Source organism: Chenopodium album, chromosome 3 (assembly GCF_948465745.1).
Source record: "Chenopodium album chromosome 3, dcCheAlbu1.1, whole genome shotgun sequence".
Classification (NCBI taxonomy): Eukaryota; Viridiplantae; Streptophyta; class Magnoliopsida; order Caryophyllales; family Amaranthaceae; genus Chenopodium; species Chenopodium album.
In genome coordinates this window covers 14,051,523-14,064,274 of record NC_137836.1, presented here as the reverse complement: position 1 = coordinate 14,064,274, position 12,752 = coordinate 14,051,523, and the positions used below count along the sequence as shown (strand labels likewise).

At 33.4% G+C, this 12,752-nt stretch overlaps 1 protein-coding gene across 1 annotated transcript; it reads left to right on the top strand.

Annotated features, from left to right (window-relative positions):
* Nucleotides 1-2,844: 2,844 nt before the first annotated feature.
* Nucleotides 2,845-9,695, top strand: LOC145611815 (uncharacterized). Its single transcript, XM_081667186.1, has 7 exons — nucleotides 2,845-3,040; nucleotides 3,130-3,299; nucleotides 8,024-8,100; nucleotides 8,199-8,264; nucleotides 8,348-8,422; nucleotides 8,527-8,601; nucleotides 9,090-9,695. The coding sequence occupies exons 1-7, from the start codon at nucleotides 2,889-2,891 to the stop codon at nucleotides 9,492-9,494; spliced, it is 1,020 nt and encodes a 339-aa protein (XP_081523312.1). The 5' UTR covers nucleotides 2,845-2,888; the 3' UTR covers nucleotides 9,495-9,695.
* The last annotated feature ends 3,057 nt before the right edge of the window (nucleotides 9,696-12,752 follow it).

Here is a 12,752-nt window from a genome sequence, read left to right as displayed (position 1 = left end):
CCCAAATCTCTCTTTCAATTATTTAATTTAATTTGTTTTAATTATTATTTTCCTTGAAGTTACTAACGTGTGTATTTTGTTATTAGAAAGAGGTACGAGGCATCAAAGTAAGTGCTTTAATGGTTTTTAATTGATATTATGATGTAGAAATCATGTTTATATTGTTATTATGATATTCCTAGTATCATGTCTAGGGTAATTTTAATATTAAATATGATTGTTACGATGCTTCCTATGTTCTTCCTAATATTTATGATTGTTAGTATCATGTTAGGGTTAAAGATTTGATTTTTATTGCTTAGTGACATGCTAGGGTTTGTTATTAATCTTGTTAGTATCATGCCTAGGATCTTGCTATTATTATGCTTTAATATTAACATGAACATGATTATAATTATAATTGTTATACTTTATGATGATTATGAATATTATTATTATTGTTATTTTGATGATGGTTATTTTATTTATGATTATTATTGTTTTGATTATGACTATAATTTTATAATGATGATTATTATAATGATTGATTATTATTATGTTGCTTGATATTTATTTTTATTGCTTGATCACATCTTTTATACATGTTTAAAGGGAATTGGTACTTGTAATCACGCTTAATGAGATGATTAATAATCTTGTTTAGGGTTAATTTGATTATAATTCAAGTGATCGCCAATAATAGTTTATTTGTGCATTATATTCAACCAACATAGATAAACAGGTTTAGGTTAATCCTATTGATTGCATGTTAGTCAGAAAGCGCACATGAATACGATCAGAATAAAGTAGAGGCCTATTATTAGGGCAGATTCAATCTCTTTTAGGTTGGATTTGTACCTTCATCCCCGAACCCTTATTTGGTTCTAGACCTTATGGAGTTGACGATCTCTTGGATCGTTAAGGGGTGTAACCTTCACCTCGTGAACGGTTTACAAGTTCCTAAAACTTGTTGGCGACTCTTTTGCTCTATCTTCTTCCCTTTTGGACGCCACCGTACTTAAGTGTATGATCACAGTGGGGTTCAAGCTAGAGGATTAACGCTTGAAATTTATTCCCTACACTCAGCCTCATTCAAATGACCCTATACGGATCGACCACCTCTCCCCCCAAAAAAAACATATAAACCATCTTGAAACCTCTTATGAAATTTTGACCATGTATAAATGGACGTTCGTAAGAACTACGTAGGGTTTTGATCCGAGAGTGGATTCAAATCCCACAATGAACGGTACGTAGGACAACTTTAATGCTCAAACCCACCATATATCGTAAGGTTTAATTCACTTTTATTTTACATTTGAGTGTGATTGACAAAGTGGAAATTTTCATGTTTTTATGCATTATTTTAAGGAGAAGTATGTGAATAATCATAACTAATTAACAACGTACTAGTAAGAGCCTGTTCGTCAGAACAGAGGAAGAGACGAGTTCCAAACGTTTGATCTTCCTAACTTATACCCCGTACCTAGATCTCTAATTTTCCTAAGACCATACTTATATAGTGCCTCACCTAATGGAGTCAATGTCGTTTTCTATTTGAAAACGATCATAAACAAAAAGAACGTTTCTATTCGGGCAAAAATAGAGTGGCGACTCTAATTTTTTTTAGTCAAATTATCGACTTATGTGGGATTTTGACTTCTAATTTTAATTAGTCAAAAAAATGGGTACCACAATACCAATAGTTAAAGTAAATTATCATGCAAATAGGCACTGGACGTCTGGACGTACATAAAAAAAAATAAAAAATAAAAACCTTAATAATTCTTCTCAATGGACCTAAGTTACATAGACACTTCATGGGTTCATCCGACTGTTGTGTCTGTGTCATTACTGTCATACTATTATATGGGTTGTTCAACCTTTTTTTTTTTTTTTTTAATAAGAACATTTTAGTAAACTAAGATAAATAAAAAATGTTAAATAATATGGGTGTTAATATGATATGTATGATCTAATGAAATGACGAAATGCCAAATACACACTGTATGGTTAAATTATTTTCCATTAAATATATTACTCTCTCCGTTTCTGAAAAACCGACCCTTTTAGGTTGATTTCGCGGGTATTAAGAAAGTTAAATAAAAAGAAATAAAAGTATATTGGAAAATTAAATTTACATGGGGTTTATAAAAAGTAGAGAGAGAAAGTAAAAATAGTAAATGAAAAAACAAAATTTAATATGAGAAAGCTAATTTTGCACAACTTTTGTTGTAAATTGGTGGGTATTTTAATGCAAATAAGTTGATTATTTTGGGACTAAAATTAGGCCAAAAGGGTTGAACTTTTGGAACGGAGGGAATATATAAATTGTAACAAAAAAAAAAGGGTGGGAGAATAATCAAAACTTATTAATTTATATTTTATATATTAAAAGACGTCCCTTTTAAAGGAAGGGCGCCACGTGACACTCTTCAAAGTATGTGTGCCTATGTCACAATACCATGTCACCATCCAACGTATATGCGCAACGTAAGCTAGCCACTTCATTTAACAAAACAAAATATGCTTTCAAGCATATTCGAACCCATAACCTCTATATATGTAATATATTTACCATCTCAACTCTCAACCAACTATTATTAATGTTTCTAGTTTTGCATAATATTATAATATTCTTTCATTTATTAAGTAAATTAGAGGTAATATAATTCATTTATTTTTTACAAGATTAAAATATAAATACGTAAAAATGCCCGAACTACTAGACACATCAACTACACAAATAGTCCAGCTTAGGGCATCGCCTGGAATACACAATAGTTTTTTTAAAAAAAACTAAAAAAAGCATACAGAGAAATTATCACCTTTAAAAGCGACTAAAAAAGAGATTTATAAGTTTGGACAATTAGGATTACTCGTAGAAGAAGTGAAGGAAGAGAAGAAAGATGGACAGAGAGTGGGGATCGAAGCCAGGAAGCGGTGGCGCCGCCACTTCTCAGAATGAAGCCATCGACCGTCGCGAACGTCTCCGTCGTCTTGCCCTCGAGACCATCGATCTCGCCAAAGACCCTTATTTCATGCGCAATCATCTCGGCAGGTTTCTTCTCTTCTTCCTTCTTCTTCATTACCTATTTCAAAACCTTCAAATTTCCTATTTTAATGGCGGATTCTTTGATTTTTCAACAGTTACGAGTGTAAGCTGTGTTTGACATTGCACAACAATGAGGGTAACTACTTGGCTCATACCCAAGGAAAGCGGCATCAGACTAATTTGGCTAAGAGAGCTGCGCGTGAGGCTAAGGAGGCTCCTGCTCAACCTCAGCCTAATAAACGCAAAGTTAATCTTCGTAAAACTGGTTCGTTTCTTTCTTTCTCTCTTTTCTTTTTCCTAATTTCTGTCATTTTTCCTAATTGTGGTTGTTTTTTGTGTTTCTGTTTGTGTGATTAATTTTAGCAGATTGTTGGATTTGTTTTTTTTTTTTTTTTTTTTTTTTTTTTTTTTTTTTTGTAATGGTTTAGTTGTTGTTTAAGATGATTAATGGAAGATTGGTGATGTTTGGTGAATTGGGCAATTGTTAATTTTGATTAATTTTTCGGGTTGTGAAGGGAGGTTTGAAGTTTAGCTTGGAGAGTTGAGTGTAATTACTTTGTAAGGGAATTTCTTCGAGGAATTTTGTTGGAGAGAAAGGATTTAGAGAAGTTTTTTAGTGTTTTTCGGGCTCTATTTTTGTTGATACTGATTTATAAGAGAAAACTTTGCTTGAACCTCATTGAAGGAAGGTAAAGGGTTTATGTTTGGGAGGAGTTTTCGAGGGTTTTGCTTCTGGTTGATTCTCAAAGGGATTGGGTTCACTCTTTGGTTGATGCATTTTCACATTTGTCAGGCACTCAGGCAGCATTGGGGATTGGACTTTCTTGAGTATAGTTATGGTAAAAGCATTACTAGCGACGGAGTATTATTTATGTGTTACTCTAACTTGTCAATGTTGGTGTCATAGCCATGTCCTACAATTGGACAAGGATAAGGGTATGGATTCCATACCCAACACTTACCTTAGTCACCTTACAATTGGACACTTGATGAGTTAATGATATACTGTAAGGCACAAGACGAGATTAATGGCAAAGTAGCAGTATAGAAGAGTGCAATCAGTTTATATGAAATAGACCTACTATTCCGGGAATGATAGAGGTCCAGGGTTGTGTTGGAATTTTATATTCATGTATCTAAACAGATTTAGTAAAAAAAAAAAAGTCAGCGTCCATGTTTTGGGTTCCAAACTCATAATATTATCAGCTCCATGTTTCTATATATTTTAAGAAATGGAAATGCTTTTAAAATCCTTTTAGATATTATCTTACTGCAGTAGTTCTTGCTTTCTTGCTGAAAAGAACACCTGTGTTGTGTCCTAAGCAATATCTTGAGGAAGTTTTGTCTACTTGATTGCTCAGATATGTACTTGGACATTCATATCCCTGTCTTAAGCAACATATGTTGTCATGATATATGGGTGGCCCTTTTCAACCCTATCTGTTCATTTTATCTTCAGTAATTAGTACCCAAACCCATGTCTGTAGTCTCTCAATACTTTTTAAACCTATAATCCTTTAGCCTCGCTTGAAATTCTAGGAAAAGTAATCCCCGGCTATTCTCTTCATGGTGGTGGTCTAATTAGTGAAACACATGGAAATACACAGTGGAATAAATCTACTCTATGAGAATATTAATTGGGGAAATTGATTTGGCCAAAGGGGCAAAGATTCATCATAGGAATACCTTTTTTTGAAAAGTTTATTAAGGAAATGGAGAACAAGAAGTCAACAATACGAGAGTAGTTTTCTTAGCTTCTAGTTTTGTTGTGGTTGGATAATCCTCCTCCTTATCTATTGCCTCTGATGTAGTTCTTAATATTTACTATTTGTACAAAAATTTAGGCAGTTGGAGATTTAGAGAGAGAGAGAGTGTAGATGTGATAAGTAGGTAGGTGCTGGATTATAAAGTTAAAGATTGGGGAAAAAAAAAATCAAAGAGGAAAAAGTTTGGGACCGAAGATTAATTAAATTTTAAAGGTCAAAGACTTGATATGTGAGAAAAGAGGGAGGTTGCATAAGGCAGAAAGTACCAAGCAGAGAAAAGTAGACCTATTAGACTAAAAATTTAGTAGTAGGTAGGATTTGGATCAGACCAAGACAGGGGCTGTGTAAGTGTGTAGGGTCTGGGTTCGACTCGACTCCTATCCGGACCCGGACTATTTTTCATGGACTCAGACTAGGAATTCCTTTTATCGGATTCAGATTGAACCTGTTTCTTCCTAACCGGTCAAATTTGAATTAAATTGAAAAATTGCCGTCCCTAGGGGTAAGGGTAGTACAAGGAGTTTGACAAACATGGGATATAGTGAAAGGGGCCAAGAACTTTAGAAACGGAAAGTGTTAACATCTTTTAAAAATGAAAGTATTGTATGTGTTGGATCTTGGTAACTTTCAGAACACATGTCATCAGATTTGGTAATGCGATGTCTGTGACATTGTTAGTGCGTGTGTGTCTGTGTGTTTTTCTCCTTTCTGTAGTTAGATTACTGTTTGATATTGTTATTGCATCAAGTATATGTTTCCTGCTTTATATGTGTTAACAATAGAGTTTTGTCGTGAGTAGGGTTAACTGTCTGTCTATATTCTGTTACTTGTAGCAACTTCTGATACTTATGCTAAAATTTTGTTGAGACGTTATCAACTTCTGATAATTTTTACTTAAACTGTTTGTCTATTTTCTGTTACTTGAAGCAACTTCTGATACATGCTAAAAATGGGTCATGGGTAGAGAATTTCGTTTTCAATAATGAAAGCATAATGTTGGCATCTTGTTTCTAGTCTGCAATTACATTATGATACACTATTATTATATCAATAACCGATCATGGGGAAGAACATTTAGCCAAAGTAGGATCAATAAACTGGTGTCCTATACATTTAGCCAAAGTAGGATCAATAAACTGTTGTCCTATGGGGATTTTGAGTGGGAAGTAGTCTAGTATTCCTGTAAATGTTACAACTTACGAGTCTTTTGTGATTTTACTCTGGACTCCAGAGCATCGCTGGTGACATCATTAATTAAATTTTGAAATTTATTAGCAATAGGTAAATCAAATATTGTCATACGATCGTATCCAATTTTTGGGTAGTAGATAGATAATTTGTAGACATCATGTAGCATTTATCCGCATTAAAGAAGATTTATAAATCAGGATATGAGGTTATTCATCAATTTCAGGCTTTCAGCCAACTGGCTTTCCTTGATATCCTTCGTTCCAGGATGGACTAATGGACTTGGAACTTACTTGTATAGTCGTAGCTATTGTTGCAAAATGATTGTCACTGTTAGAAAATTTTAAAAAGTGTGTTGAGTTTAAAAGCATGGGTTTTATAATAAACTCTTGATACTGGTGAATTCAGTGACTCTTTTTACCCTAATTTATTTGGAGTTAACTGAAGAAGAATTTAGAACTGAGAGAGGGGGAACTGAGAGATAGGTATTAAAAGGTTGAGGATTGAGAGATACTTAGATTTACTTTATTTTGTATGTTATGCTGTTTTGTTTTAGTGTTTTATAGTTTATGGCTAATTGTGGATGTCTGTGTCGTCTTAAGTGAGGCCTCATGATGCCTGGGAAACGGTGATTCAGCATATTACATGAGCTAATTATTGGCACAGGTCTATGATAGTTACACTTTGCAAACTTTTTACTTTGATTCGTATAATTGATTATGTTGTTATCTTGAGGTCTGTCATAATTCATGTGGCTGTTTGAGTTGGAGGAATGGTCATTCAAGTTCTTGTGAATCTACATGGTTTTTTAAGGAGAGTGGAGCCTTTCCCCGGTAGCTTTATGCTGTTAGCTGTACTGTGATGTGTGATGTTGTGATCTTCATATTATAGTGTCCAACTAGCTATATTATTGAAAACTTTTAACCACAACTGTGAAGCGCAGTAGCCGCAGTTCTTCCTCCATTGGTCCATCATGTTCTCTATTTGGCGATAACACGCCCTTTCAAATTTAAAATTATGGTTTTTCTGGAAAGATGCTTATGTAGAAAGGTTTTTGCTAATTTTTTCATCTCTATTTTGAGTAGCTATATCTGAGGTTGACTGATGCTTGTAACATTGTCTATTTGTTTCACTTTTATGGGCATTATTATGTTTAGAGTCAGATATGCATGTGCTTGGCATTCATGCTTATATTTTTGTATGTGGTTCCTTTTGAATAGATGCTTGTATTTTGTTGTCCTTACATATTAATTGTTTGCACTATTATTTTTTAAACAGTATATTATTTGAAATCCAAAGCAGAATCCAAAGCAGAAAAGCATCACATATGCTTTTATACTTAATGTTGAAATTTGATGCCTTAATTTGCCATGTGTCTTTGCTTATTGGAAAGACCATATTACACTTCTGTCCTTGGAAAATGTTAGCATCCTATTCTCGAAACTAAGAATTCATTTGATACAAACAAAATACCTTTTGTAGTAGTATTTGTGTGGTTGGGCCCTTTTCTCCCTTTATCCATAACCCTGTTCAAGCCATGTACTTCGTATGTTAAAAGTCTTATTATGATGTGACAACTTTTCATGCATCCAAAATAGTACACGCGACTATTATATCTGGATGGAGGGAATATAGCTATTTTACATTTTAATTTAAACTGCTATTAAGTGCAAAGGGACTACGAAAGTTTAATACCGATTTAAGCTTTAGCATATTGGAGTTATTTCCATGCCTACTAAAAACTTGGGCAACTAATTTGAGGCCTTCGTTTCTTCAGCTGTATTGGTTAAAGTGACTATGTTGAATATACATAAGCTTGTTGGTACTCATATTTATCCTAAAGCTTGTGGGTTGTTAGGATTGTTGATTTCGGTCTTTCTTTTCTTGTAGGTGAAACCTAATGCGGCCTCCTGCGTAACTTTTTTGCTAGTGTTTTATGTGGAACTGGTAGTGCTTAGTAGCATTCTCTTCGGTTGATTAATGGTTTTGTACCTTATGTGATTGTCTAAATTTTTTTTTTCTCTCATTCTTGTAGTCAAGATTGGCCGACCTGGGTACCGAGTAACTAAGCAATTTGATCCCGAGACAAAGCAGAGGTCTCTTCTTTTCCAGGTACTTGCTAAATTCATGCTTGCTATTAGCAGAATTTGCTTATGGACCTAGTACTCTGCTATAAATTTAGATACTGATATCTTTCTATGTGATTGCAGATAGAGTATCCTGAGATTGAGGACAACTCAAAGCCAAGGCACCGGTTTATGTCTTCCTTTGAGCAGGTAAGTTTCAATATGTTGGAAATTTTGAACTCTACAGATTTTTCAATTGTTGTTTATCTTAATGTTGTTTACTTCTTGAATAGAGGGTTGAAGCTTTTGACAAACGGTTCCAATATCTCATGTTTGCTGCAGAGCCTTATGAAATTATAGCTTTCAAGGTAAATTTTATATAACGTGTAATCTTTGTCAAACCATACAAATTACAAAGTAAAACTCGTAGTAATCTTGATGTCTTATTTATATTAATTGCTTGCGCATTCAGGTTCCTAGCACAGAAATTGACAAGTCTACCTCCAAATTCTTCTCACATTGGGATCCCGACTCCAAGATGTTCACGGTATGTCATAGATTCTTGCATCATACTTCCTTTGTTTCATATTCGTTGACACATTTCTTTTAGGGGCTTTAAGCGCATTTGTCAATGTTCATAATTGCAAATGTGAATAACTTTGATTAGATATAACAAAAATAATAAAAATTTGGTATTCCGTATTTGGAAAATAGATGTTGAGACGATTATGAAAAGATCTCGCATAATGTGTTATCTTAAATATAAATCACAAAAGGGGTTAAAGTTAATTATATGAATAGTGACCTAAGTAAAACCGTGTCAACTAAAAAGAAACGGAAGACGTACTTAGTATTAATTTTTAAATTCTTTTCACTTTGATATTCTTCTTCGAAGATGTTCACGAGATCACAAGATGCCATTTCTTGCATTATAGCAAGTATAATTGGGAAACAGTACGTCCAAACCAACATTGCGGTTATCTCAATTCTCAAATTTGTTCTGAATTTTGAGCTTATTCTTGTGCAATTTTGCAGTTGCAGTTATATTTCAAGGCCAAGCCACCAGAGGGTAGCAAACCACAACCTCCTCCAGCACCAAATGGCACTTCTGCTCCTGGGGTCCCACCGAGGCCTCTTGCCCCACCTCCGCATGCTCCTCCACCTCCACCCCCGCAGGGACCTCCACCCCCACAAGGACCTCCACCCAGTGCTCCATCTGGAAATCCTCCAAGAATGCCGCCACCTCCTCCACCGCCATCAATGGGCAATGGTCCGAGGCCCCTGCCTCCTGGTGCTCCTCCAGCTCCACCACCTCCCCCTGCTGGGAGTGCAGGAATGTCAAACTTCTCGATGGGGAACCAACCGCCTCCTCCACCCCAAGGTTTCCCTGGTCAACAAATGCAAGCTCCACCACCCCCACCTCCCAACATGGGCCAGTAATTGAATCTACAGTAGTTTTGGTCCGGGAATTTTGTACTAAATTCGAAGTTGTTTTCATGATAGCCTTGTATAAGATTGTATCATTATAGGTTCGTTTTCTATTGGGATAAATATCAGTATTAACAATCCTTTGAGAAGGATGGACGATTTTTTTTTCTTTCCGTAATTACACTGCCAATTATCCTTTGTTATTGCTTGCAATTTTTCCTCTTGTTTGTTGTGTGTGTGCCGCTATGCGCTTAACTTCGTACATCATCATGGAGTGGAATGGCGAACCCACCAGAACAGTGGCTTGGCCCTTTGTTGCCATGAAAAACGTTGCAAATTTCACTTATTCACGAAAGGCCAGAGAGTTTGGAAGGGGTTGACTTGGAAAATATATTTAGTCCTACACTCCCTACTGCTATGAAAGGGGAAAAAAATGATTTTAAATCTTACAAAAGTACAAAGTATTTGAAATAATGATATACCCACATTTAAAATACTACTTTCAGATCGTATTATATGTAACTTTGGAATTTTTTATATCTTATAAATAATACCCCCAAAGTTACAGATAATATAGTTCGGAGGTTGTATAACTACTTCCGTTCTTGAAAGTAATTTACCCTTGCTATATGTGCAAACTCTAACAAGCTTTAGCAATTACTCCCTCCGTTTTAAAATACTTGTTCCACTTTCTTTATTCGGCCGTTTTTAAATATTTGCTCTATTTCATTTTTTTGGAAAGCTCTTACAATATTTAATTAACCAAGTGGACATAACATTATTAATTTAATATTCTCTCTCCTTCATTTCTCTCAATTACTTTTGTTTTTTTTTACAATTTTTTGTTCTTCCACTAACCCCACTATCTCCATATGTTATTACTTTCTCTAAATTTCTCCTATAACTCCGCGCATGGAGAAATAGAACAAGTATTTAAAAATAGAGAGAGTAAAATCTAAGTTTCGTATTACAAAAATTATACACCGTAAATGTTACTGGAAAATCAAAGTAAATTTTGAGAAAAATTTAATAGAATTTCATATAACTATGTTTTAAAATATGTTTTCTTCAAAAAAAAAAAAAAAAGTTTTAAAATATGTGCCAATCCTAATTAATTCAAAGCTTTCTAACTTTGAACACATAATTCAAAATGTGAAGGTCTTTTAGGATTATATATAAAAAAAATCTTTTAGAAACATATAAAATTAAGTAACTGCTTTAAAAGGAAATAAATTTGTAACTATTCATTAGAAATAAGGCGAAATGTTATCCATAGTCCATAATCTGTTTTTATATTCTTCTTTTCCTATACAAAGTATTTATCTAATTTCCAAAATAAATTTTCAAAATAAGGTTAGGACAAAAAGAATTCAAAATTTAAAATTTATCATAAATTTCTAACCACAAAGGAGGGAAAAATGAAGAAAATATCTGAAAATGGAACATCCTAAATGGGCCAATGAATATGAAATTGACCCCATAAACAGCTTGTACTTAACTCATTAAAAATTAAGAAGTCTACTTATGATGACAGCATTGCCTAACTCATTCAAACACCTGGATTATCCAAAGTGCATGCTTCACCTGCTCCTTTTTAGTCATTCGTATGATTACTTAGCTCATTCCTCAAACCTGTCGATTGCAAAATCTTCATTATCAGTCTTTGGTTTAATTTTGCTTTTCTTTTCATAATATGTATTTATTTATGTAGTATAATGATGTCTGGCTATCAGGTACATTGTTGTGACGGAGTACATAGTACAAGTATTTTTATCACATTAACTATGTGGCGAATTTGGTTTGGTCGGGTCAATTTCGAATGTAATCTCTTCTTTCTACAGTAGTTAGTATAAAAATGTTTCATTAGGTTTTCACCTTTCAATTTATGAAATATTTGGCCATCCGTTAATTTAGGTGCAATCACATAAAAGACCAAAAAAGAACACATGATATTCAATTGAATCAACTCCTAAGTAAATAACAAATAAGACAATTTTAGTGGGATGATGTAGTAATTCGGGTTTAGTTCAACTAACTACGGAGCACCTTTTAGGATTGATTGTTGTCATAGATCCATATGGTTTCACTTTATAAACAACTAGTTTAGATCCCGTGCATGCACGGGTAATACAAATTTATTTTTTTATTTAATTCAATGACTATTATGATTAAATTTTAATGAATCCAATTGACACATAAGTATGTCTCGCATTTTTTAATTTATACTGACATTTACTTTATAAGAATTTGTTTGTATAAAAATTGTGTTTATTAAAGTGATATTAGTTTATACATTTTCCTTTCTTTTGAATTTTATTTTTTCCAAATTTAGATTTGTTTTAATATAAAAAAAGGTAGATTTGTTTTAATAGCTAATGAAATACCATGTACATATCTTGATTTATTTATTAAATAAAAAAGGTATTATTAGAATCTTCCATAAAAATAATAATCTAAGATACAATAAGATTTAGTAACAATATTATAATAAAAAATAGAAATTTGGAAAGAAAAATAGGCGGGAATTTTTTTAACCACATAATAACATATGTCATTTAAGATTCGCCTTTAGTATACGTTATTGATTAGTTCAGTTCAGCTCCAATCATTTATGTTCAGCTTCAATTAGTTCAGTTCAGTTCTTAATTTCCTTCTCTCATAATCAATTCATCTCAGCTCTATTCAGTTCGGTTTGTTTTCAGTAAATCAGAATAGACTCTAACTCGAAACAATATTCAACTAACTACGGAGCACCTTTTAGGATTGATTGTTGTCATAGATCCATATGGTTTCACTTTATAAACAATTAGTTCAGTTCAGCTCCAATCATTTATGTTCAGCTTCAATTAGTTCAGTTTAGTTCTTAATTTCCTTCTCTCATAAACAATTCATCTCAGCTCTACTCAGTTCAGTTGTTTTCAGTAAATCAGAATAGACTCTAACTCGAAACAATAAAATTTTTGATGTATCAATATTTTCAAAATTCTTGTAATTCTTACAATACAACTAATTAGAACCCAATACACACCCCAAAAATGAAAATTCTAAGGTAATCACTCCTATAATTTTGATCATCTTAAGCCATTACTATATAATCCACAATTTAATTTAAATTAACCCTCTCCAAATCCAATCTTATTGTCATCAAGTAAAAGGAATCTAAATTCTAGAAAACTCAAATATAGAAACCTATAAGGCTAGAGACCTAGAGTATTCCTAAACACTCCCCCCAACCCCCATTTTAAGCTTGGAAGTTGAAACCTAAGTAGT

Bases quoted from the DNA above. Each gene is read 5' to 3' on its own strand.
- LOC145611815 (XM_081667186.1), top strand. From the start codon at position 2,889: ATGGACAGAGAGTGGGGATCGAAGCCAGGAAGCGGTGGCGCCGCCACT. The intron at 8,101-8,198 runs GTACTTGCTAAA...ATGTGATTGCAG, and splicing joins AGAGGTCTCTTCTTTTCCAG to ATAGAGTATCCTGAGATTGA. The intron at 8,265-8,347 runs GTAAGTTTCAAT...CTTCTTGAATAG, and splicing joins TTATGTCTTCCTTTGAGCAG to AGGGTTGAAGCTTTTGACAA.